Below are 25,793 nucleotides of genomic sequence, written 5' to 3' on the forward strand. Positions count from 1 at the left end.
TGATGTACAAGATGCTTCTCAGATGTTCGGCTCTGATATTAATAACAACAGGCTGGTTTTGTTTTTTTTTTTTAAGAATAAAAGTACATTCTTGGCTGAAGCAATCTGAGTAATTAGTATCATGTTTCAAGAGGGTTTTTAATGGCACTGCTGTCCAGTATGGGCAGGCATCCCACTGGGTAACCAAGTTGGAGCATTTTTCCAAAATGAGGTCTGGGTTTAAGAAGCACTTATTCACGTGTGTGTATCCCAGTCACATCAGTTGAAGTTCTGCATGTGCTCATCTGACTAAAGAGACTTACTTCAATCTTATTCTGTTCTACACTAATTTACCATATGCATTTCACAGATGCACGCTTCATCATTTATGGATAAATTGTTTTTCAGCAGCACTTAAATAATTTCATTTTATATAACTTTATCTAATCTATTGAAAAGAAAAATCAAGTGGCTATTTTGTTGACTTACATTTGTAATAACTATAAGCAATGAGAGTTGATTTATTACTAGTATGAAAAATAGCAAAATATATTGTCAGTGTTTACGCAAAGGCAGAAAATTATACTTGTTTTAGACACACTCTTTAGTGCCATAAAAATCTGACTGTGTGTAAGATTAAATATGTTTTAATAGCACTGTGTCAGGCAGCTGTGGAAAATTCCCAGTTTGAGCTTGTGCAAGCATTTTGATACTATGAAGTCCATACACCTTAGGGTGCCTTTTTTTTAAGAGAAGGCACTTGTGTGGGTTGCTGAGAATCACTAATACTGCATTTTTGAGTATTACACTTGCATTTTAATTTAGGTACCCAGCTAATTTGACTTAAGTTTACCGTGCGGTCAGCTTATTTATAAATAACTTTAAGCAACATCCTTGTCGTGGCAAGTTTATAAAGTCCTCCCTGGTTTCACAAACCAGGAAACTGCAGCCTACTGTCGGAGCTGGATGTTTGTGGACTTGTCTGGGTTGACTCTTATGAAGGAATTGGCTGACTTAATTCATCGCCAACTAAAATAAATTGCTATGTGAAAGGTTCACACTCTGGACTACATACACTTTCAGTAGTAAGTAGTGGAAAAATCACAGTTCTCTGGGCTCTGGGGACAACAAAGGTGACTTGTGAAAGTCTGTAGTGAGGGTTGTTGTATTGTAGCTTCCAAATTGCCTTTTGGGCAGTGAGGTGAGGGCATGAAGAACTGAACTATGTAATCCTACTGGGGCACTTCCCTTACAGAACAAAAGCATGTTTTTGTCAGACTTGAAGCTGGTGCATGTTGTTATGTGTGTTGCCCCCAAGGAAAGGGACCTGGGGTTTCTAGTTAGCAGCAAATTGATTCTGAGGCAGCAGCATGCCTTGGCAGCCCAAAGAGCCAACCATACCCTCAAGTGCATCAGGCCCAGCACTGCCAGCAGGGCAGGGAGAGGGGTTGTCCCCTCTGCTCTGTGCTGTGCAGCCTCACCTCCAGCACTGTGTGCAGGATGGGTGCCACAGTATAGGAAGGATGTAAAACTATAGAGAGTGTCCAAAAGAGGGCTATGAAGATGGCAAAGAGTCTAGAGAGCAAGGTGTGTGAGAAGCGGCTTAGGCCCCTGTGTTTGTGCAGAGCAGAGGAGCTGAGGGAAGGCTCTCAAGAGGAGAGCAGAGGGGCAGCGCTGAGCTCTGCTCTGTGTGACAGTGATAGGGCCCTAGGGAATGGCATGGAGCTGTGTCAGGGGTGGGAGGGGCAGCTGGGCGTCAAGGAGAAGTTCTTCACCAGTGGGTGGTGGGCATAGCCCCAAGTGCTAGAGCTGCAGGAGCGTTTGGACAGTGCTCTCAGATATAGGGTTTGAATTTTGTGCAGTGCTGTATGGGGCTGGGAGCTGGACTCAATCATCCTAATGTGTCCTTTCTAATTCAGGATTTGCTTTGATTCTGTGATTCTGTGGTTGCCTGTCTGTTGCCTAACAGGAGCCTGTGGTAGTCCAAGGCATTAGATACTTGTCTAAAATAGAATGTCTGGAAGATGGGGTGGCCAGAGTGGAAATAAATGCCTGCTTCTGGGCACGTTTTCACCAGGAGAACAACCTCTGCATGTCGGTGCATACTCAGCTCTCTGCAAAGATCTTTGCATGCAAGTACATTTCACACTCTGAGGTCTCAGCTGTCACTGCGTTATTTTCACCAGCCTTGACATCTGTTGGAGTTTGCTTTTGAATATTTCTGTTTAAAAGCAGCTGCACTCTTGCCTCATCTTTCTCTGGTCTCATGTCTATTCCTCTAATCCAGGCAGTGCAGCTTCACACAGCCTTTGTTTTTGGGCACTGCCAGGCTGGGAGTGGCGTGAGTGCTGGCGACAGCGGTAGGTTATTGCGTGAAAGAAACAGGATCTTCTTCCTGGAATCTGACCAAAACAGTGAGATTAGTGTCAAGGCCTGAGTTGGTCACATAGGAGACAATATGCTTTGATTTTTAGCATAATCCAGAAATGAGGAAAATTCTCTACTGCAGGGATGGTCTGTTTCATGTTGAGCTCCGGGGAGAGCTTTGGTGTAAGGAGCCTGGGTGATGCAGCTCTGGAACAAGTAAAATGTAATTAGTTGTTTGGCTGAGAAGATCCTTTTCTGTCTGTGAGGTGTTCAGCTGTTCAGCCCAATTTCTATTTTGCTTTTGCATTTAGGAAATAGCAGTCTGGAACAGTCTCAGCCCACATGTGTTTGCTTGACTCCTTGTTCATCTCAGGATAAAGTCCCATTTTGCTAGGTATTAATGCTTCAAATCGCTTCTGTTTGGTTGAGGTCTCCTAATTGCTTTGTAGTTTAGTTTCAGATTAAACCTTCCACCAGCCTGCAACATGAAGCAATGTATACACATTAAACTATAGAAACAGCTGCTCTTTGTTGATGCTTTTTATACTTGGTTGAAGTATATATATATATATATATATATATATATATATATTTCTTGTAAAAGCTACCAGCTTGTGTAAACATGCATTGAAAAATTACAGTTAGCACCAGAGTGATGCAGGAAATGTTCATTCCTGTTGTTAAAAGTAAAAAAATAAATGAATAAAACAGAAGAGGATGAGGAGCATGAATGCGTCAAATCTCTAGGTGTGCTTGCATGTGAGGAAATGTTCCACACCTTGTTGAAAGCTGGAGTGCAGATTTGGAGCTTCTTTGAAAAGATGCTCTGAGCCAAAAGGAAAGGTGTGGTGGTGTACATCCTAGGAACTTGCAGGCTGTTTTCATATATCCTGCCTTGGGGGTTTCTCTATAGATAGGAGATGGGAAGTGCTATGGCATTACAAGGTTCAAGTCAGCATGCAGCGTGGAAGTATCAATGGCAGCTGAAGGGTTTTGGGTTTTCTGTGCATTGATATAAATACCTGTTCCTTTTCTGTTTGGTGGAGTTTGCTGTTGTTGTTAGTTTTGTTTTGGAAAGCTGTTCCCTTCTGGCAGCTTACTGTTGAAAAAATTAAAAAGGAGTCAGTTTTTCTTCTATGTAATTTCTATGAAAATGGAAGGAAAAAATGCCTTGCTCTGTAGGTGCTTCATTTTGCATTGTCACAACTGCAACAAAAAATAATCAAAGTACATGCTAATAAGAGTAGGGTTACTGGAAGGTAACGGATCTGGTCAGAGTGAATGAGTGGACTAAGCAAAAACTGGAGATTGCTTTTCAGGGGGCTGTGACCTTGAGGGGCTGGATATAATGAATGCAGTGTTTCAGGCTGCCTTTTTACCTTGCAACTACTGCATGCCATTGGTATTCATCAGCATGGGTGAGGCTCTGCAGTGGAAAGCTTCCCAAAGCATCATCTCACCTCTGAGAAAAGCTGATAAAATACAAAACAGAAGCACTCCTGCAGGATCAGTATATTTATTTGAACTTAATAGCTAACTTTATCTAAAATATGTGTTGTGAATGATCCTTTGGTACAGACTCCCAGGGTTCTTGCTAAGCTTCACTTTCTGTGTTTGCTCACACGCGTATTAAGTACCAACAGCATGCTTTGGTGCCACATAACCTCTGGGAATGCTGGGGTTAGCCCTGGTTTTTAGGCTTAAACAATTGAACGGTTGAGCAGGAGAGCGTACTTGCATTTGATTTCTTTTCCCCTTTTGCAACCAAATTCTCCCCATTGGCAGAGGTCCCTATTTTGCTTCTTTGTTGGATGTTTTCACCAAACATTGAAATAGGTGTTTTCAAATGCATCTTGCAATTGATTTTTTTTAATGAAGACATTCAGTTAGTTTGAGAAGTAACTCATGAGTGGCTGGTTCATATTTAGTGACATTTTGCTCTTTGTTTCAGGGTTGGTTGATGAGAGGACATATTTCTATCTTATTTGCAAGTTATTTGAAATTTGACTTAGAATATAGGTTCTCCACAGTCCGAGATATTGTCTTTGTGTTTCAGAGGAGTGAGAGGGTTCTTATACACTGAAGTGCAATCAAGCCGTATGTAACTCATGTCTCATTTCATGGTTGAGTCTCTCCTTGAGTTTCTGACTTGGGAAAAAGGAAGAGGGAGGACATGGTCAGAGCTGTTACTGACAGATGGTTCTTTTGCCTGTTCTGGGCAAATCTGTAACACCTTACCTCAAGGATGTCTATGAGGTAGGTTGAACAAACACATCTCCTTTTTGAGGAAAAGTTGAGAGGTGTGTGGCCATTTCCTATCAGAAGGCTGAGAGGGCATCTTACCAATGCTTATAAAGAGTCAGGTGAGTGGGGCTACATTCTTTTTGGTGGTACCCAGGAAGACTACTGGGAGCAATAGGCACAAACTAGAACACAGAAAAGAAAGTTCCATCTGAACTTGAGGAAAAACTTCTTTGAGAGTGGCACAGCACTGTAACAGGCTGCCCACAGCGCTTGTGGATTATCCTCTGGAGATACTCAGAACCCACCTGGGTGCTTTCTTGTATAACTTACTCTTGGGAACCTGCTTTAGTAGGAGGTTGGGATCTCCAGAGGTCCCTTCTAACCTCTATGGTTCTGTGATACTGTGATAATGTATACCCTTACTGCTGTGACAGGTGCTCACCACTTCTGTCCTGTTACTTGAAGTTCTAATATCCCTCCAGCAAACATTCTTGTACCTTTCTCTGTAGAACTATTGTGCATGCTACTTAGGAGGATTCAATTAGAAAAGTGTTTTCTGTAAGCAGAAAACATCTTTTTTGCTGTACAGCATTGAACTTCTGGAGGTTGGAGGGCAAAAGGTGCTCAGTATCATGTGCCATAAAAAGCACAAGCATCCTGTGTTACCTCTGAAGAAGCAAGAGATGCTGTACTGCTTTGATTATGTGTCCTTCAGTAAAGTGTTGTGAGGTGTCTTCATTGAGGTTTCCCGCATGTGAGAAGCCAACTTGTTGTGGCTGATGCTCCCTGGTACAGCACTAATCCTCAACACCTTGAGCTCCCTGGTGGGTACCATCCACAGATGACTGCATCTGCAAAGCATGAGCAGACAGCTACTGGCATGCACATTTCTGTTCTGAGTGCATAGGAATATGCCCGTGCTCTGCCTTTTAATAATAACAAATGCTATTATTTTTTTCTTAATTGGTTGTGTTTTCATCAGGTGATCTCCAGACAGGCCATTTGCAGTTGCTAAGTGATTGTTGTGGTTTGCAGCATACAAATTAGAGTGGGAAGCTGCTAACATGAGCCTTGCAGCTGTAGGCTTCAGGGGCAGGATCTGCTTTTTCTGTGCTTGCCTCGTGTGCAGAGATGAGGAGGAAGGGCATGGAGGGGTGCAGGACTGCCCTCCCTTCCTTAGGATGTTCACGTATTGCGCTGGTGGGGGAATCATCCTGTGTTCTAAGCCTGCTTGTGAAAGCCTGGCACAACAGCTGGGCTCCGAGTGTAGAAATGTGCACAGATTTTAAGATTCCTTTTGAATTAATTAATTTTTAAGAATTTATTTTTAAGAAGTTATTTTTCCAGGATTCAAATCATTGACTCTGACATATTACAGTGGGTACTGATAGGGCTGAGTAGTTGGTGAGCTCAGGTGAATGTTACTGGCTGAGACATTGCAATTAGGGGCAGCAGGACCTGAGCTCTGTCAACAAAGCTTGGGGCAGCCCACACCTACCAAGCACTGATAGCGGAGGCCTTGCTGGGATTTGTTCCCTAGCTTGAGTTCAGCCAACTGGGTGGAAATCTGAAAGGTGAGGGTGATATGGTGCTTAGGAGGTGTGGCTGAACAGACCCAATAGGACAGCCTCATTTACCAACTGTCCAGTGTTGTCCAGATTTCGTAAGATTAATTTTAATGATATTGTGAGGATGATATATATTTCATGTTTAGAAACCAAATAATGGAAAGCAAATTACATACTTGTCTTCTTTTTAAGACAACAACATATATCATGAGAGGTCTGTCATTTGGCTGTTACTGCCCCCTGTTCTACTATGAATGGTGATGAAAAAGTTTACAGTGTCCCCATGCCTTTTTCTTCCGTGTTGCTTACACCTTTCTCCCCTTTGTTGCCAACAACTGCCTCCTCTTCTAGGTCACTTGCCATCCTTCTGAATTACTTATCTTCCTTACTGAGTTCTAACAGTTCACTTTCCGCCCCCTCCCAAACTAAGATGGGGTGCAGAGTACTGGAGGCAGTGATGTGTTCAGGGCCATCCATTCTGCTGAGGATTTACAGAGAGACTTGAAACTGCCTATCTGCTAGGGAAAAGTTGCTGTATGTGTTCCTTTCTTCCCAGGTGTCACATTTTTGTGCTTTTATTAATAATCGGCATGTTGTAATTGGAGCACTACTTCTTAATTTTGGTGTTGATCAGAAATGCCACTGACTTAACTGCCTAGAAGCTGCTCTTCCTTTTTGCCTCAACTCTCAGGCACAAGAAAGAGATGTTCCCTAGCAGCCTGCCCACTCTGCCTGGGAATGATGGTGATGGAGGCATTTTAAATTCTCGTACTGTATTTTTGCAGCCACAGTCCCATGGTAGACAGTACTGAAAGCACAAAGAAACCAACCAACCATCCAAAAACCAGAATAGTATTGAAGGTAATGCTTTAATCTTTCTTATTAGAGTCATTATTCAAACTGTAGCAATAATATTGGCTTTTACAAAGACCTGATGGTATCTCACTGCTGGATTTTCTTCTTCCGTTATGAGAAAGCTGTTGTCTCCTGCTTGTCATCCTCAGGAGCTGACAACCACATCTTCAGAGTTTTGTGAATGAACTTTGTTGCTTTTTGGCTTTTCATCTAAGTGATGTGGGTATTCAAGCTAAGCAGCAGAAGGTGGGGCGGAGCGTGCTTGTCCACCTGCGTATGCGAAGGTTAATCTCTGCTTTGTCTGTGTAGAGAAGAACTGGAAACTGTTGATATGTTCTGTTTGGATTCAAAGACCTGGGGATGGTAAAAATGTATTCCAGTTTGTTGTCAAGTCTGTAACATTAATAATATCTGTTTCAATCCAGTTACTTTTAAAGTGGCACTCTATTGCTGGTGTTGCACTGTCTCCAGTTACTGAAACAGAAGGAGGTGGATTCTGTTCAAGGTTAATCAACAGCTGCTGTGCAGACCTCAGGAGCTGAAGGGCTGCTGCTTTGATCTGTTGTGGGGGATGGAGAGGCAACAGAAACACTGGGCTTTCAGGAGATTTTGTTCTGCACGAAACTATCCTCCTACACTGACCTTATATCCCCTGGAAACTTCTTTATGGCTTTGTTCTGCTTTAAAACAGTAAAGCAAAGCAGTATGGCCTAGGAGGCAGAGCTAAATTCATTGAGGGGAAGGTGTTGGTAGCTTATTCCTCTTCTCTGTGAGGAAATTGCAGTTAGTGCCTTCAGCGTTTTGAAAGATGAATTTTATTCCATTCAGCTGGGTTCAGTATTTGCTAAGATTTAAGTATGTAGTCATTTTGGTAGTTAAGTTTGAGATATGGGAATTTAGATTAAATGTTCAAATACGTTCCAGAAGTGTGCTTTCTTTCTCTCATTCTCTGCAGAGATAGGATTCCAGTAGTGCTTCTCCAGCACTTCTTCCATCACGTTATAGTGGGAGGCAGAATGTCTGAAGAGTGAGAGAACTTACTAGAGGAGTTATCATAAAGTGACTTGTGAAATATTTATTTATTTCTGTTTCTCAGGGTATGTGGCAGCAGTGTGCACAGATTTCGATAAAAATTCTGGTATTTCAGCCACCCCTGAAATCCAGTGTTGGGGAATCTTTTTGTTGGTGAGCCTGGGAAATGTGGACATTGCAGAGAAGGAGACCTAGATCAAGAGCAGTATTCTGAATCACACATTCATATGCTGGACAAAAGATCATGTTTGTTTCTTTGGGTTTTCATATGCAAGAACAGATCTGGTTTTCTGTTTGGGAAGCTGAATGGTTCATCATGGGTTGAGGTTGGTAAGAGAGATCCTACTTACAGTGAACTTTGACTTAGTCAGTGAATAGCCTGGGCAGGCAGGCACTCAGCATATTAGGATTTTGGGGTGCAATGAAGGGCAAGTTTTCAGAAGTAACAGAGTTCATTAATACCAAATTAGTAAAGTTATATATATGTATATATATTCTTGCTGTGGCCCTGCTAGGTATTGGATATGTATTTGTAAACAGGAGGAATGAAGATAAATATAATCTTAGTTATCTTCCATATTAAAAAGCAGTGTCTAGCTTGACCTAGTTAATAATGTCTCTTCCTGCTTCTTAGAATTCAGGTTTGGAGCCAACCAAAGAGAAGGTTGTCTAAATATGTTTTGATTGTTGTTCCATTGCTTTGTCAAGATTTAACAGCAAATGCTTTTTGAACAGAGATGTGACAATAACTTAAATTCATTCTTCTTAATTTAAAGCAGTTTTAACATCTTTGAATCTTTTGTGTTGATGTGTGAACTGGATTGTATACTATAACTTGCGAATGAGTAGCATTTCGTCTTGGATGAGAATAGTTATTAGGCAGTATATCCTTGTTCATCTGTATGTGTGTATACTCACTATACCTATGTACTTACAGCTCTTCTGTGGCTGTTCATGCTATTGTACAACCTGTTGTTTGCATCTCCAGTGGTACCAGAATTTCTGGCCTAGAAGTCATTCCTTGCTCCTACTCAGAGGCCTCTGGTTCTGAAAAGTCTCAGAACTTTATTTCACTGAATCCTTTTCTTTTACTTTTGTGAAGTAAAGACAAAGTGAAGACACAGACATGTTTCAGAGGTGTTGATGTGTTCCTAAAAGACACTGCAGGGAGATAGCAGGCATTTTGAGCCACTTGTCCTTTGCACTTGGTCAGGAATTGTGAAATGAAAGTGTATCTGAATTCTGTGATCAAAGTTTGAAGTTTTGTTTTTTTGTTTTTTGTTTATAAATCTGAAGACTGTTGTATGCTAAGTCTTGCCTGTAAATTAACAGCTTATGAGGATCTTGTTCTTGAGATTGTCACTTGCCTGTAGCAAATCTGCTTCTGAGGGACTGTAGCGCAGTTGCAGAGCTCGCTGGGCATGGAAGGCGACTTCAACTTCCTACTGAATCTTTTGCCAAGACTTTTATTTTCCATCTCCCAGACTGGGAGGTCCCACAGTCCGTTCTGCAACACACAGACCTTTTATTGTTGAGCTACCTCACCACAGCACAGGTTGTATTTGCATTTCAGGTGCCCCAGGCTCTGCAAACTGCATTGTTCCAACCTCTCTGAATAGTGGCCATTGACCCCTAACAATGTACATTTGTTTAAATCAAACCTTTCCATACTTGCTTATTTTAGGGGTAGGCCAGCCAAGTGAATGCTTCTGTTCAGGCCCCTGTGTTGGCTTCAGAGCTAGAAAACTGCAGAATTCATTATTTAATTTCACTATGGAAAACACTGTCCTGCTAATGAGAGGCTATTGAATGCTGAGGTTTTGGCAAATATTGTTGTGGTTTAATGTTTATAAGCTTTTTCATTGCCCTTGAAAGCATAAACTTCATATTACTTGAAATCGGAGAATTTGGCAAATAATAAAACAGCTGAAAAATGGGATATTGCTTGTCCTGGAGCACTTACGGACGAATAGGATTATTGTGGCATATTTGTGTGTTTAGGTGGGTCAAACTCAGGGGTGGAGACAGACTGGTAGGGATGCTGGAAGCCCAGCAGCTGCCTGCTGAAACCTTCCTCTGGGAGTTGGGAGGTCAGGGCTAAGTCCCCTTGGCTATGCTGCCTCAGGAGTGTTAATGTGGGTATGTGTAGGTGAAACAATGGGGCCAAAGACGTGCAGGGGAGGGAGGAGTGCCCTTCAGGTTGGAGATGGCAGTGCTGGGGATGCTTTGGTGTTTTACCTAAGTTAGCATGAAAGAAGAGCCTTTTGTTCTCTCCCCTGGCAGCTGTGACAGATGCTTGGTGCTGGAGATGACAGAACCATTTAGGTTGGGAAAGACCTGTAAGATCATAGTGTCCAACCATCACCTCATGCTACAAGTCCACCACTAAAACATGTACCTAGGTACCACATCCATGGGCCTCTAAAATGCCTCCACAGACAGTGACTCCACCACCTCCTTGGGCAGCCTGTTCACCACTCCTGAGGTACATGTAGGACCTTTCTGTTAATTGGATCTGCCAGGGAGATCAGATTGCAAAGACTCCTCACAGGCTGGCCCTCAGGCTCCTATACCTGAGTGAGCGTACATTGAGGGCACAGGGGAAGGTGCCCTTGCGTGCCTCAGTTTTGGTATGAACCTGGAAACAATCTGGTTCAAGGTTTTGGAGGTAAAATGGCAAACAAATTCAGTTTGTCAAAAGATGGAGTGGGAGGAAATATTGCAGATGCTCTTATTTGATTTTCTATGTGACTGAGCTCTTGCCATAAAGAGAAACCCAGTAGCAAAAGCTTTTGTATTCTTTGTGATCATCACTGTTTTTCAGTGCTGATGTTTTCCCAGCATGGAAACAAGAATGATGTTTATTCAGCAGTATTGTAAGTGTGTACAGCTTGTAATGTGGCTGAACTGAGTGGCAGACTCATGAGCCATGTAACAGAAATAAACCGTGCTTGTGATTGTTCATTAGGAATCTGCACTCATAACAGCTTTTAAAAGGCTTAAGTCTGATTTCTCTGTACAAATTCAGGCAAAGATGATCTTTGGAGGTTGGCATGCAAGATTAATTATTTGAATTGTTGTTTGTCTGTATGATCATTATTAAAAAACAATGTCTCAGCCTTCTTATTATCAGGGTACATCCTAGTCCACCTCTATCACACATTTACCTTTTCTTCTGGAGGGAATTTGTCTGGTCACACTGGGGAGGAGACTCAAAACCTTCTCTTTATATGTATTCCTGAAAGTACTGTATGTCTGATATGGAGGCTGCTATCTCTGTGCAGAGAAGAGGTGTATAGTCTGGATTTGAGGTTCAGACCACTGGGGTGCTGCAGCTGAGTATCTTTGGGTGTTTTGGGAGGGTTGCAAGTAGCTGGTTTAAAAACTAAAACAATCTGTGCCTGCCCTGTCTTGATTTTGGTAGCTTGCTGATTGTGCTTGTGTTGCCTCTTTGGATCTAGAAAGCAAATGCTATTTCTTTGTAGCTTTGCTTGTTGGTGATTTTATGAAATCCTGAGTTCTTGTGCAGCCATCAGAGGACAGGATAAAGGGCAAAGGAATTAAGAAAAAATATGAAAGGTGATGGAGGTGAAATGCTGTGATCCTAACAGAGGTTGAAAATAAGCAGGTAACAAGCCTGCTGGCTTTGAGGAGCATCTTTTAAACATCATGTATAATTTCAAACACTGCTTTGTCATTTTACATGTGCTAACATGAAGCACGTGACTCAGGGTGAGCTCCTGCTGTTCATGCTGGTATTTAGGCGCTTCAATTTAAAAAAGCAAACAAACAAAAGTACTTCAGTGTAGTTCTCCTGTGTTTACTGTTTCAGTTGAAGATGCCAAGTAGTTACTGAAATATTATTTTCTTTCTCTCGCTTGCTTATTTGGATTTTATTTTTACATGCTCTTCTTTTATTTAATAAGTATTTTCAAGGAAAAAAAATGCTGAGTGAAATTCTTTCTTATGTTATCAGTTATGCCATTGTAACTTGATTTTGTTTTATTTTAGGGGTCTCGAGTCTGGTTGCGAGAAAATAATCAGCATTATCCAAGTACTGTTCATTCCTGTGCAGAAGGAGTCGTTGTGTTCAGGACTGACTATGGCCAGGTACGGGCATTGTTTGTGTTTGCTTTTACTGCTTTCTGGAAGAGAAACTGTTCTCCTTAATGGAGAGGACACGGGGGAATGCAAAAGTTTAAGGTCTGTGAATGACTTAACATGGAACTTTGGTTTTAAGAGCTCTTTCCATTACATATCTGATCCTCTGCTATAACAGTGTCTGACAAAATTGAAGGAGGGCTGCCAGGTTTGTGAGCTTTCTCAGCGCAGGTTTGTTGGTTTTTTTATGTGCTGGGTTTGGGTGGCCTTGCTAGGGCTGTGCATCTTTACAGTGAGAAACATCATTGTGCCAATGTGTGGAGGGAAACAGTGATGCAGACCTCCCACAGCAGCATCAGGGCAGCATGTTTTGCGCACCTCCACCAGTCCTTACTACATGAGATCGGTGAGGGAAGGAGACCGTTCCTCTGCTCTGCATCTTTTGTTTTCTTTTAACTGCTTTCTAGCTGCCAAGCACTCATGTCTCCTGCCTTTCTAGAGAAATGGGAATGGATCCAGCAGCTCCGTCCTGTTTGCTCAGGTTACCTCAGCGGTTGCAGGTGGTGTGTGCCTGTTGGATGAGCATATCACTGACAGCGTCTGGCTGCCAGCTGCTGAACAAAGTTGATGGACAACTTGTGTGTTGTTTTTTTTTTTTTTAATTTCCTTCATCTCTTCAGCTTGAAGAAGGCAGAACCAGCCCTACTGGTTGCTGACATCATGGAAGTGCTCTGCTTCCTCACTCAATGCCTTCATATATCATATTTATTCTACTCTCCATTAGGCCACAGTGTATCAGACCTCCCTTCTTGAAGGTTTCTTAAAGGAATTTCAGTAGAATTTAAGTTTTACATTAAGACTTGGATATAGACAGTTACACTGACAGGGAAATTAGCATCAGGAGAATACTGTCTTTGACTTTTGGGGGGATGTATTTTTTTGCCCCCCCCCAGTTTTGCTTCCTGTTTTATTTGCGCTGGATGGAGGTGGCTTCAGGTAGTGAACGAGGCTGAGACGAGTTTAATAGGATGGAAAACATTGCCTTTTCTTGCTGCCTTCATGTAATGTTTTTCTGAGTGAACAAGATGGAAAAGCATGTCTGTCAGAGCCAGGGAACTCCTTCTTTTTTTGTAAGTTTTTTCTGCAAGCAGGAAAGGAACCAGAAAGAATTGCTGAATGCTTTTTTGATGGACAAGATATAGGCTAAATTGCTTCTATCCTGGCAGCATAGGGCAATAAGAAACATGAGACTAATGGGGTTTGAAGCAGAGAAAATGATGTACAGAGTAGCAGAGAGGAGGCTGTAGTTAAGCACCCATGTCTTGTCATGTGTCTGCTGGCAAAATGTGGCTATGCTTGACAGCTCTGGGGAGGCAGAGAGGTGGAGAGACTGGTGAGTGAAGAAGACAGGATTGTTAGTCACATTAAACATCTGGAGGGTGGTCTTGACTGAGGCAGGAGGGCAGATGTTGGAGGAGGTAATTCACAATGCTATCAAGCGAACAGAAGATAGATGTTAATTAGAGGCATTCCTGACTGGTAGCAGGATTAAGATGCTCATCTTCTTGTAAGCTGGTAGACAAGTTGTGAAAGTCACACTATAGGAAACTGAAAGACCAGCACAGCCTACTTCAGGTCACCAGGTGTCTTGCACTGGTGACTCACAGGTGTGTGGTACAGGGGAAGCTGTGTGCAAAAGTAGGCTAAGATGAACTACTAGGTGTAAAGCTTCTTAAAAGAAAACAAGGAGACCTTGTTTGTACTGGTGTGTTTTCAGTGGGATGCACATTAAATTGTATGTTTGCTTTTTCAGATTTGGGGATTAGTGTATTTATAATTTACCCTTGATTTGGTCTGCTGAAATTGGAGGCCCAGTGAAGTGCAGATGCTGAAACCATCTCCTCTGTTGTTTGTTTAAAGCTGAATAAAGAAGAATCTGTCATGTTAAGGCATCACAGTTGTATCTTGTTTGCAGAGTAGGAATATTGCCATCTGTTTTGTTGCAGTAGCATATGCTCCAAGCTATGTGCAGCGCTGAGCACTTCATTTAAGAGTAAATCCAATCCAGCCTCTAGTAAGAGTGACACAAAAGCTCAGGAGAGGCTACCTGTAATTTTGTAGTTTTGTAGTTGGACAACTGACTGTGAAGAATGTGGCTTTTAGAAGTGTTTTCAGCTTGACAGACCTACTTATGGGAACTGCAGGTAACAGCTCTAAAATGGACAGCTTACTCTGGTGCTTGAACATGCAATGGCAGAGCTAGAATTAGCATCAGAGAGTTGAAAAGTTGCTTGTTGGCAGCCTTGCATATACGTATTATTTGTATTGTGGCCTTTCCATGGTGTTTCTAATGCAGGCTGAAAATTCAGGTAGACATAAGCCACCACTGTAACATAATCCACCTGATTCCATTTCACCAGAAAAGCCTAATGCTGTAAACATCACAGAAAAGAAACCCACCATTTTTAGTTTGTCCCGCTTGTTTTACAAGCAGATGTTTAAACTGTGCTGAGGAACAGCTGGGATGTAGGGAACAGCTGTCAGAGTCTGTGCGTAACATTTCTGTCACCAGTAGGTCTGAGCTGACTGCACTCCAGCAAAGGGCAGATCAGCAGTTCTCAGCGTTTATTACTTGAATCTTTTTCAGGACTTATGTTTTCAAAAGTGCATTCTGAGTTTAAAGGAGATGTGCTGGCTGGCATCAGTGCCAATTCATTTTGCTCTTCCAACTGCTTTCTGATATCCTTTTAGAGTATTTTGCCTGGGCTGCTTGGCTACCTCCATGCTGCAGAAGGTAGTAACCATGAGAAATATCTTAGGTAATGTCTGACAATACCTCTAATGGCTTGGTGATCTCCTGCAAGCTGTATTTCATTTTGAAGAAGGAGGCAGGGCAGGTAAGGGAAAAGGGAAGAGACTTCAATGATGATGGTTTTCCAAGTGTGGTCAGTGTCTCGATTCCCAGATCATTTTGAGAACTGCAGCTATTGTGGCCAAGTCTAATGACAAACTGATGAAAGTGTTGTGACTATAACTACAGTGCTACGCTTTGATAATCTTCTCCTACTCAGTAACTTCTGCTAGGATTTGCAGTACTCACCTTTCAGCTGAGCACATTGTAGGAATCCTCAAGATGGAATTGGCAGGGCAATGAGACTTGTTTTCCAGTTGTGCTGTTTCAGTTCTTTGCTAGCATTAGTTTGCAAAATAATGTGAAAAAACATAGATAGAAGTTAATCAGTAATATATTTTACTATTTTATTCTGAGTGGTGGAAATAATTTTGCAGCAAAAATACCTGTGGCCTTCAGTTGCATTCTGCAGGAGTGTTGGTTGTGAGTAATACTGGAGAATGCAAATACTGATGTGTAGATTGTGGCATACTCTTCAGAGATTTAACAAGTTGCATATCAGGTTTTGAATCTCTTCTTGATAATCACATGCTAATAAAATTATTCATTGAGCAAGACTAATTATTCTAGTGGTATCTGCGTGTTGAAGTTAAGCGGTTCATTTGTTAATTATTGTTAAAGACTGCTGTGATACTGTTTTCTGCTGCCATCATTCTCTGTGATTTGATGGGCTGGTGGAATAGCATGAATATCCTTTACTTTGTAAGCATTTCTTGCTTTCTGTAAGAGAAGAATACTGTAATAATTTGTTGTTTGAAGACAAAACAACCATCCTGCCAATGTTTTGTTCCACTAATGTGTATGAAGGTGCAAAAAGACTGTGCCTCAAGTATCAACTATGTTAGTGCAGTCTATGAATACCTGGATAAAACATAAAAAGAACAACAAAAGACAACCCTGTGTTTCCTTGTGTGTACGTATACATATTTTTAAGATGGAGTTACAGATACTGCATCTCGTTTAATCTCTGTCTGTAGTTTTCTTATTTCTATTTTTAGGGCTAAAATGATTTCTTTTTTAACAATGTATTTACACTAAAGCAGACATTTCCTCATTGCCATAACATATAAGTTTTTAATGTAGCTATGAGAGCTTTTAAAGAACTCAAGTGGACTTTAAATAAAATGCTGAAAGCCCTGCTGTCATTTCTTGCTTTGTCTGGATGACTTGTATGTACATGCTCAGTAGAGCCTCAGTGGTTCTAAAGAGGGAAAAAACTTTCCAGGTTTTCTCAATTTCTTTTTCAAATAACATGAACTTTCCCTTGTTACAGATAAAAATCCTATCATTTACTCTTTTATGAAGGAGGACTATATTGTGCTGTTGTATAGATGCTCTAGAAACTATCCCCAGTGATAAGCATAGATATTAAACACAAAAAGCTTGGGATAAGTGAAATCTATCAGGAGAACTTTTTTGACTTGTGTGACATTAATGCCAAGAATGTCTTTGTCTCATAATCAAGAGTATTTTTTTTTCCTTTGTGCATCCAAATGTGTAGGATTATACAAATGTATAACCAGCATTCCCTTTGCTTGAGGAGTAATTGTGGTTTGTGTAAGGAGCAATGGGTCAAAGGTGGTGAATTTTTGGACTTCTCAGAGCAGCACCAAATTGCACACATCCTAAATAAGACCACTTTCCTCCAGTGGAAATGTACTATAAATCTACAACATTGTGTGTATGTGTAGTGAAAATCTGCCATGAAGAAATTCATACATGGGAAGTGAAAGTTCAGCTAATTGCTGCAGACTATGTAGATCCTGACATTGAAATTTAGGAACGCTTAATTGCATACTTGCTTAGTTGACTGAGAGGAACTTTTAAATCAAACTTGTTATAAATAGAAGCAGCTGAGCTGTAGTATCCTAAAAATGTAGGTTCTTTTGAAACAGATGTCAGATTTCACCACTAGAGATTTTGTCAGTTCAAACAGCTTTCTGTGAACTTGCTTTACAAAGAAGCCCTTCATGGGGTGGTGTTATGTCAGCGAAGGCAGTACTGCTCAGTATCCTCCACTTCAAATAACAGGCACCTGTAAATGGTTTGATCGGCAACAAAGGTATTTTTTCCTGTGTGTTTAACTTAATATGGCTCTTTTTGGGCATTTGTGCATTGCAGGAAATGGGAGAGTCTACAGATGTTCCTTGTTAAACATGACTCGGGTATGTTTTCTATAGTTTTCACCTCTTTTTTTTCCTTTCCATTTGGCTTTAGGGCTTAGGACAGTTTCTCCTCAGAGAAGTTAAGACTTGGGAATTACTTGGGAATTGTTTGAGCTTTTTTGTTTTGTTTTGAGGGGTCAGTAGAGTTCTGTTGAATTTACCTGGTGATTATTTGGAAAAAAAAGGAAAAAAAAAAAAAAAAAAAAGCAAAAGGAACAAAAGAAAACCACCCCAGAAACCTGCAGGAAAATGGTTAAGCACTTCTCACAAGTACTCTTTTCTTTGCCTTGTGTCCTTTCTCACCCCTACTTGGGACCCTTGAGCTAGTTTTTAGGACTGTGAGTAGTCCTTTTGAACAAGAGTCTTCCGTTCATATTCATGGGGCATGAATGACACCACTGAAGTTACTTGGCTTAAGCTGCTGAAGTCAGTAGGAGTGTTTATCAGTAAGCGCTGTGTTTGGATGCATAGGTTCATGGGATCAGGCATCTGAGAAGTAAATCCTACTGGACAAGGATTTTCTTAGTTATCACTGAAAGACGTTGTGCTTGCTTCTAGCTCTTCCTTGTTAAGGCTTGACAACATTTCCAAACAGGGTTGTCTGGCTTTTTTCTTTTTCTTTTTTTTTTTAGCATTTCTCTGAATTCAATATCTATCGCCTTTGAAATACACTCTTACAAGGGACCATTTTAAATAAGCCCATTGTGCTTTTCCTTGTGCATACAGCCTCTTAAGAAAAATACACAAATACATACAGTGGTCTCGGCTGTGTTTAGCGTTAAATGAATCTATCGCCTTCTGAAACTTACAAAAAATATAGTGCTTTTTAATTAGATGGCACTCAGAGTTGCAGCTACTGTTACTGCACACATTAGGGACAGCAGGTCCCCTGCCTCTAAGTGTGGGGTGAATTCCAAATTCAGCAACTTTAAATCAGGAAATCAGATTCCATCTGCCTAAACATCATAAAATTCATATTATTCTGTAGTTAGTTATATTTGGCTCAGCTGTAATAATTCTCCTGATTATTTCTACTATACTTTAAAGAGCTTGATGCTCTGGCTATCTGAATGCTGGCTTCCTAGGTTATTTGGGGGCAGGAAGAGCGTGGTTGCTGTTTCTTAAGGGCTGCGTGTGGGAATTTGGGGTGGTGTGGGGTTAGCCAGTCTGCCTCTTGATTCTTTGGGTTTATCTTCTGTGGGTGTTTACATCTTCATACAGGATGTCAAGGTTAAGCCTCTCCTACTGCAAGCATCTGTCCACACACGTGTAAACATGGCTCATGGCAGATGTGAGGCCTGGCCTTGGGGAGGCTGACTACCTCACGTGGCTCCTTCCATCCGTCTGTCCTCCCGACATCCCCACTGATCCAGCAGTGTGGCCTGCCTGACTGCTGAGCCGAGCGCTGTCCCTCCCACACCTTCTTTTCTACCAGGAACATCCTAGGCTGCAGCTCAAGCCCACAGAGGCATCTTTACCTCCAGGAAGGATTCAGTGCCACTGCAAGGCCTCACAGCCCTGTTTCCCTTGATGGAAATGCTGCCTTGAAATCCTAGACATTACTTAGATATATTTCATCAGTGACTCAACCTAAATCACTCATAAATTGAATATTATTTTTTCTGATGTGTCTTTTTAATTTTTTTTTAAATTAATTTTTGGACCCTATAATTACCAGCTAATTGGAGAAATCGCTACTGTGAGTCTCTTAAATTCTCAAAGATGTCAGGGAATCTCTTCCTACTTCAGCACACAGACATGAAAACAACACTGAAGTTGTTTTATGCAGCAAAAAAGCAGCAAAGCTTTTTTCCAGTGTCAGGAGCTAATTCAACTTGCCTCTTTATCTGCTTTATATCAAAAGCAGCGTCTTTAGACAACAGCTATTCTCACAGTATTTTTTAAAGGGCAGTGGGGAAGTCTTTTTCTGTGTATGCTTTTGTCTGAACTACTGTGTATTTATTGCATGAAAAAACAGAGCCGGTTATGAAATGTCTTCTGAGATGTGTTGCACATGTGCTGTCCTTACGTTTTTTCCTGTTACTGCCTTTTCTGCCAAAAACACTATCAGTCTGATTAATTCCAGGAAGGGGAAAGTTTTAATCCTGCAGTGAGATACTTTATTTTAAAGGTTGTATAAAAAAAAAAATTAAAAAAATCAGCCAGATTAAGCTGATTGGAGTTTTTCTCCAGAATTAACATTCAAGTTACCAGCGCATAACCACTTTTTGTCAGAACTTAGGCAGTTTGAAAGAGAGCAGCCTAGAGGTTTTTAATGCGCACAAGATGAGGGCAGGAAGGCTAAGTAGTGGCCATAAATAACTTGTTTAATGTTGCCTTTTCAAGGGTTTTGTTCTGTGTTTCCTAAACATAATGGTACTGTTTGCTTTAACTAAACTGAAATTAATTCGTTTGGCATTAGTAAGGCTGCTCTTAAGTGCTTTACTAACAATGTAAATTAAAACTCCATGAACAAAAGCATTTATCTTTGCACAGAGTTGCTCTCTGCTTTTATAAGATCTGATTGAAGGCAGTTAATATCCAAGCTGCTGACAAAGGGGTATGTCTTGTGTCCCTATCGCTTGCTGTGGCCACGTCATCAGCTGTGTGTACTGTGTGTACAGTTAAGATGTCAGTCTGCTCTTTTGCTTTCTGCATAGAAAATCCAAACCATCTGTGCCTTGTTGTGCTCTTATTGTGCTCTCACTAAAGATAGCAAAACTGCTTTTGTTTCAAGATTAAAGCAGATGTGCACAAGCTGCTGTAATAATTTATTTTGTAAGAGAATGCAATTCAGCTGTTCACAGAGCATGGAAAGAAGTTCAGGCTACCATGTGCCAAAAAGTAACAAGATGACCAAATCCAGTGCCATGATGAGTAAAGTTTGTCACTTCCATTTTGTTGTTGTTATTGAATTCCCATGAATGTGAAGCAGATCTTGTCACTCAGTGCTGCTGATGCTTCAGGAACATGTGGTCTGAGTTCAGCAAACACCAGGGTGGAGTGCTCAGTTTTGTGTGGCTGACATTTTGTACTTTAGGGTGCAGTTGAATGATGGCTGAACACTGAGATTTTTACATGGAGAAAGCTTTCACCAATGTGTCCATGAACTTACCTCCATGAACTGCTGAGCAAAATCATTAAGTATTTAGGTACTCTTTCCTACTTATTTAAAACAAGGTTTTTTGTTTGTTTTTAAAGTCAGAATACCATTGACAGTGCTTGTTTCTCTAATAACTGGCCTAAAAAAAAATAAGAACCTAGAAGAAAGTAGAAGCTGAAGGGTCCTTTGTATGTGCTGAGTATACTTTGTGTGTGGGGCTACTCTGTGTTAGCTTTGGGATAGCATCCGTTTCTTCTTTATATCATCATCTTGTGGAACAGCACTAAATAGCCATTATTCAGTAACATCAATGGGTCAGTTTGGGGGAAGAAAAATCTTGTGTTATGGAATTTTGAAATAGCAACAAAGCAAAATAAACCATCTGGCAGATGTTCGTTGTACTGTGTTGGTTGCGTTGGTGGTCTTGGTGAATGTAGTAGTCAGCACGTGTCATGAAGTGGTGGTACTTACTTTGTAGGGAAGCAGCCACTGTCCTCTAGCACTACATTTGGGAAAGGCTGCAATGCCAGTTTTGTAGGTGACAAGTTCATTTGATCTTTCCCCTGTAGTACCTTGAGTAGTACTCGAGATATCCATTACCTTTGTACATCAAATAAACGCTCAGAAGTCTGTATCTCCAGATATCCTTTTCTGCACAAGTTAACTTTAAAACAAACTTAACCTGTACAATCAAGTCGTGTTTCTGATGTTGGATCAGTTTCCAAGGTTTAATACCCAAAACATGCTCCATTTGAAAGATGAAATACTTCTTGCAGAACTTCACATTCTGTTTTGACCACGTCCATAGAAACAGAGCTCTCTGCTTTCAGGGCATCTAGCAGAAATGCAGGAGCACGTAAAAGAGATGGAGCGTGTTTTGCATTCAGGAGTTTCAAAACGTGTTCTTAAAAATTTCAAAGCAGCTTTTTTGAAAGTGCCAAGCTTTCTCATGAGAAGGATATCTGAGCAAGATTTCCCCTAAAGCATTTCTGCAATGCAATAATAAACTCCTTCAGTATTAGTTGCAAAGGGAACTTTAAGTACTCCTTTATAGTGGTGCTTTTATGTTCACTGAAGGAAGGGCGGGGAGGGGAAAATGTTAGCATAGGTCATGTGCCTCTTCCTCATATGGCACGCTCTATTTTGTAAAACAAGTAAGTTCCTGTTGAGTATAAACTTAATGGAATTGAGAGATGATTTAAGGAGGTTTATCTATTCAAGCTGTCTTAACTAAGGAGAATTAAAGAAAATTTCATGGGAAAAATATGGTATTGTGTTGTGAAGTGAAACACTGGAGAGGTAGCCAGGGAATGCTGTAGTGCCTCTTTGCACCATAAGTTAAGCAGAGTGCTACCTGTGGCAAGAAGAACACAAGGGAGGTGGGCTTTTCATCCTCCTTTCACGTGCTGGGATTTGAGTTAAGGTAGCTAGCAGTGGGGAAGCGATGGGAGGTCCTGCTCAGCAGCAGCTGAGGCTCACTGTGAGCAGACAGGCTGTCCTGAGGTGTTTGGCTGCCAGATATCTGAGGCACTACTGCATGCTCACTGTGGGGTTTTTCTGCAGTGATTTATAACTTTGTTGAACTGATGGCTTTTACAGGAAAGATAACATCTTTGCCTCTTGTAGAGATCATTCACTTTCTAAATGAAACATACTTTCTCCAAAGAAAGGGCTGGTGGGAACATTCAGGTATCGAATCACCGCAATTAGTGTAGGCTAGAGTGAGGTAAAAATACTAATTTACCCGTGATGATAGACTTAAAATAAGCTAAAATGAAAGTAAATGCATCGTTAGTAAGCTGTGCACCTGCCATTGAGTGCTTCATCTGAAGTTGCCCAAATGCTGCTGAACTGTAAGAGACTGAAAGCAGATTTAGGAAAGGAATATTTAGCAATGTTAATAAGCAGAAATGCCGCGTAAACCTGTAATGAAAATAATGATACGTCTTTTACTGCTGATTGCTTCCTTTGAAAGTGTGCTTTTCACTAGCATCAGCAAGGAGTTCTAATTAAAGGTAAATAATAAAATCTGTTCCATTATTAATGCTGCTTTCAGGCAGGTGTTTAATATACATTGAAATTTGATGGCTGGACTTTGTTGGCATTATCTTTGCATCATCACTGGCTTAAATGTAATTAGAGAAGGTATCTGTCACTGTGAGACTTGCCCAGGAAATACAAAGTTCTGACAAGGATAATTCAAGGTCTGCTAGGCATTTGAGATATGGTAATGGTTTTCACATGTGCTCTGGGGAAGGAAGAAGGAAAAAAAAGCAGAAAAACCGTATATTTCTGCATGATTGGGAAAGCAAAAGATGCATGACAAAGACTTGGTAAGTTCAGAATATGAGCACTTACATTTAAGAGTAAGAATGTGACTGCTGCATAGAACTTGTATTTGACTGGAAAACTGTGATACAGGCAAGGGCTGTATCCAGCCCACCCCAGGCAGAGTGCAAAGTGGGGGGAGATGTCAAGGTAGAGGACTGCTGTGGGTCCAGGTTTTCTTAATATAGCATTTTTTTCTTCTGGTTGTTTCTCTGGGTGTTTTTTTTGTTTTGTTTTGTTTTGTTTTTTCTTTGGATTTCAGATGTGTGACAGTGTTAACAGAGCAGACCAGAGAGGCTCATTCAATTACTCGATTATTGTTAATCTCAGGATACCTACGAAGTGTGTATCAAATAGATTTGTTCAAACACATTCTAAAAGTAGCAGAGCTATTCCAATGCAGTGCAATATCTCAGTACCTCTATAATAGGTTGATGCCACTCTTCTGAAAAGCAGTTGATCGTCTGTATGTGTGCTGCGTAGGTGAGGTGGGGAGATGTGTGCACACACTCATGTACAATTAGTCTGCTACATTCCACATACATGGGATTTGAAATGTCTGCATCGTATGCACATCCATTTCTGCAGAAGAAATCCCGGATAGTAATGTAGAGATCGATAAAATTTTCTAAATGAAGTCCTGGTTTTTTTCCAGCCAATTCACAGTAAAGTTATCTTAAAGCCCTGGACCTCAGCTAAAGAAAACATGATTGGGGAGAACAGTATTCGCCTTTGATATTGATAAGCTCTGCAATCAGTCAGGGTTTGAAAAGTCCTTGAACATCGCTACCTGAATCAGTGCTATTTGAGGATGAAATCCCTCCATCTGACTCTCTACAAGCTGAACAAACTGTTTACTGTACCCAGTGTACTGGGAGTTGATTAGGCAGCTTGAAGTAGGCAAAGATTTAGCTACCACAAACATGCAGAGTTGCTGAAGCTGCTCTCTAGCCATGAATTTTTGCATGACTTTTAACCTATGCACAGTGTTATGTAGTCATCAATTACAGTGAGGACATTATGTAAATAATAGGTAGCCTATCAGATGTGGTTCAGGGTTGGAGTTACAAGCAGTCCTTCCTCCATTTGTGCATGAAAATGGAAAGAAATGGTTGATTAGCAGTGGGTAACTGATTAGGGAACTGTGGGCAAACATTACCACACTTACATTTGCAAAACACGTTTGCCTTTGAAGTGATATCACCTGAAAACAGGAGCTACAAAAGCAGCTTTTCTTGAAGTTTCTGAATGGAGAGTGGATTTATTTTTATAGCAGAAGATGAATTAGCTTTACGTTTGGTTCTAGATTTTTTTCCTCAAGTTGCTATCTTTAGCTCTTACTATCCATGAATTAATGATGAGGCTTTTTCATGTGGAAGAGTCTCATCATCATCATTTCACTGCATGGCACTGATCTTAAATTCCTTTTTAATTTGCATTTAGACTTAACAACCAGGACTGTGCTGTTACTTCTGCAGGAGTTCAGGGATGTTGAGTAGCGGGCCCTCCATTTGCACCAGGACACAACAGAATCAGCCTAGTTTCTGGCTTCCCTTTTCATGCCATTCTTTGGATAAACTTTCCTTTCTGGTAGGCACATGGGGAAATAATGTACAAGTGGCATAAGGAAAAATAGCTATCCTCTGTAAAACCAGGCTTGCTGACCAATCCAAAACATGCTTGGTTTGTGAGATGATGGAAAAGCAGAAAAAAGTCTGCTTGCTAACCCAGTAGTTTCATCTACCGCTGTAATTAAGCTCTGGGCACTTGTGGTAGCATAGAATCTCAGTTTTGCTTGAAGCCAGTTTTCAGCCTGGCAGGAACTGTTCCTTGTCATGGGTTTTTTTCTGAGCCTTCTCAGCGTAGTGCCTGCTTTCAGGATATGGGCTTACTCCTTCTGTCTGCCAGCGACACCCCCAGCATCCCCATCTGGTTCTTGAATCACACAGGCACCAGCTTACACCTCCCCGAGTAACAGTTCTTTGCAGTACGTGGGTAAATATTTACATGTCTTTCCCTCCCACTCAGTGGAATACTCTGGTTCTGTATGGTACAAAGTGCTTTGTATGGAGGGAGAAAAAAAAAACACAACGTTGTTCTCTGGTTAAGTTTTGCGGGGGTGTTATGTTTATTTAACAAAGGCCAAACACGACGCTGCATGCATTTAGCAGCAAAGCCCTGCTTTCATCCGGGGCTGGTGGATTTATGAAGAGGTGATGGACTGCAAGGTCACACAGGGAGCTGGTGGTGAACCTCAGCCTTGGGTCCTGCTGACTCCAGTGCTTTGTTTCATAGTCAGGCCGTACGGCTTTGTCTTTGCAAGTGTCTGCAGCAAATAAAGCAAACTTACTCCTGGCTCTTCCCCACGACAGTTAACTTCAATAAACAAGTGTTGTGGGGGCTGTTCTGCTCATTTATCATAGTATTGATAGGCTGATATTTGTCCTGACAGTTAGTGAGGAAGTCTGGAAAGGATTGTGGTAGTTTGTTTTGATGCTTAAGAAGGATCTGGCTGCATAAAAGTACGTATTAAATCCAAATAAATTTGAGTGTTGGCTACTGCTGCTTTATATTCGCTGCAGAACAGTGGTGTGTACAGATGCCAACCTGGTTACTACTTCACTGTGCCATTAGCCATTTGCCTTTCTTTATACAGCAGACTGAGGGTACTGTAGTACCAAATCAATTGGAAAACTCGCTGTGGGACTGGGCCAGTGTCCTCTTCTGCTGTAGGTGGTGGCACAGTGAGCAGAGCGTTTAGTGTCTGTGTTAGCACAGATTTGCCCATGGCAGAACATGCAGTTATGCTGCCCTGGCACATTAGCTGAGGCTGCAGCCACCCGATGGTGTCACTTAAATGATTTGTCAGCACTGCATCTGGCTGCCATCCATGTTTCCCTTTGTGCAGCTTCACCTGACTTTAAACCTAGCTCTCTTTGTTCAGATGTTCAGGCTCTTGTGAGTATAATGTGGGAAGCTTAGTGTTGAAGTTATTTTTTACTGATTATTCTTTTTATTTTATTATTTCAGCAAACTGCATTTTGAGTAGACATTTGTTTTAATTTAATTTCCTCATTAAACTGTACTATTGCTAATTTCAAGTAATAACATTTTCTTTTGTTATTCATCAAGTGTAGTAT

The 25,793-nt window shown here is 41.1% G+C and overlaps 1 protein-coding gene across 1 annotated transcript in view; it reads left to right on the forward strand.

Moving 5' to 3' along the window:
* The window catches only part of MYO10 (myosin X), a 144,587-nt gene that overhangs the window by 16,077 nt on the left and 102,717 nt on the right, over nucleotides 1-25,793 (forward strand). Inside the window, exon 2 of the mRNA XM_015854415.3 lies at nucleotides 12,057-12,155. Coding sequence (XP_015709901.2) covers nucleotides 12,057-12,155 — 99 coding nt within the window. The remainder of the gene's footprint in view (nucleotides 1-12,056; nucleotides 12,156-25,793) is intronic.

Source organism: Coturnix japonica, chromosome 2 (genome assembly GCF_054131305.1).
Source record: "Coturnix japonica strain WE chromosome 2, WE-NBRP24, whole genome shotgun sequence".
NCBI lineage: Eukaryota > Metazoa > Chordata > Aves > Galliformes > Phasianidae > Coturnix > Coturnix japonica.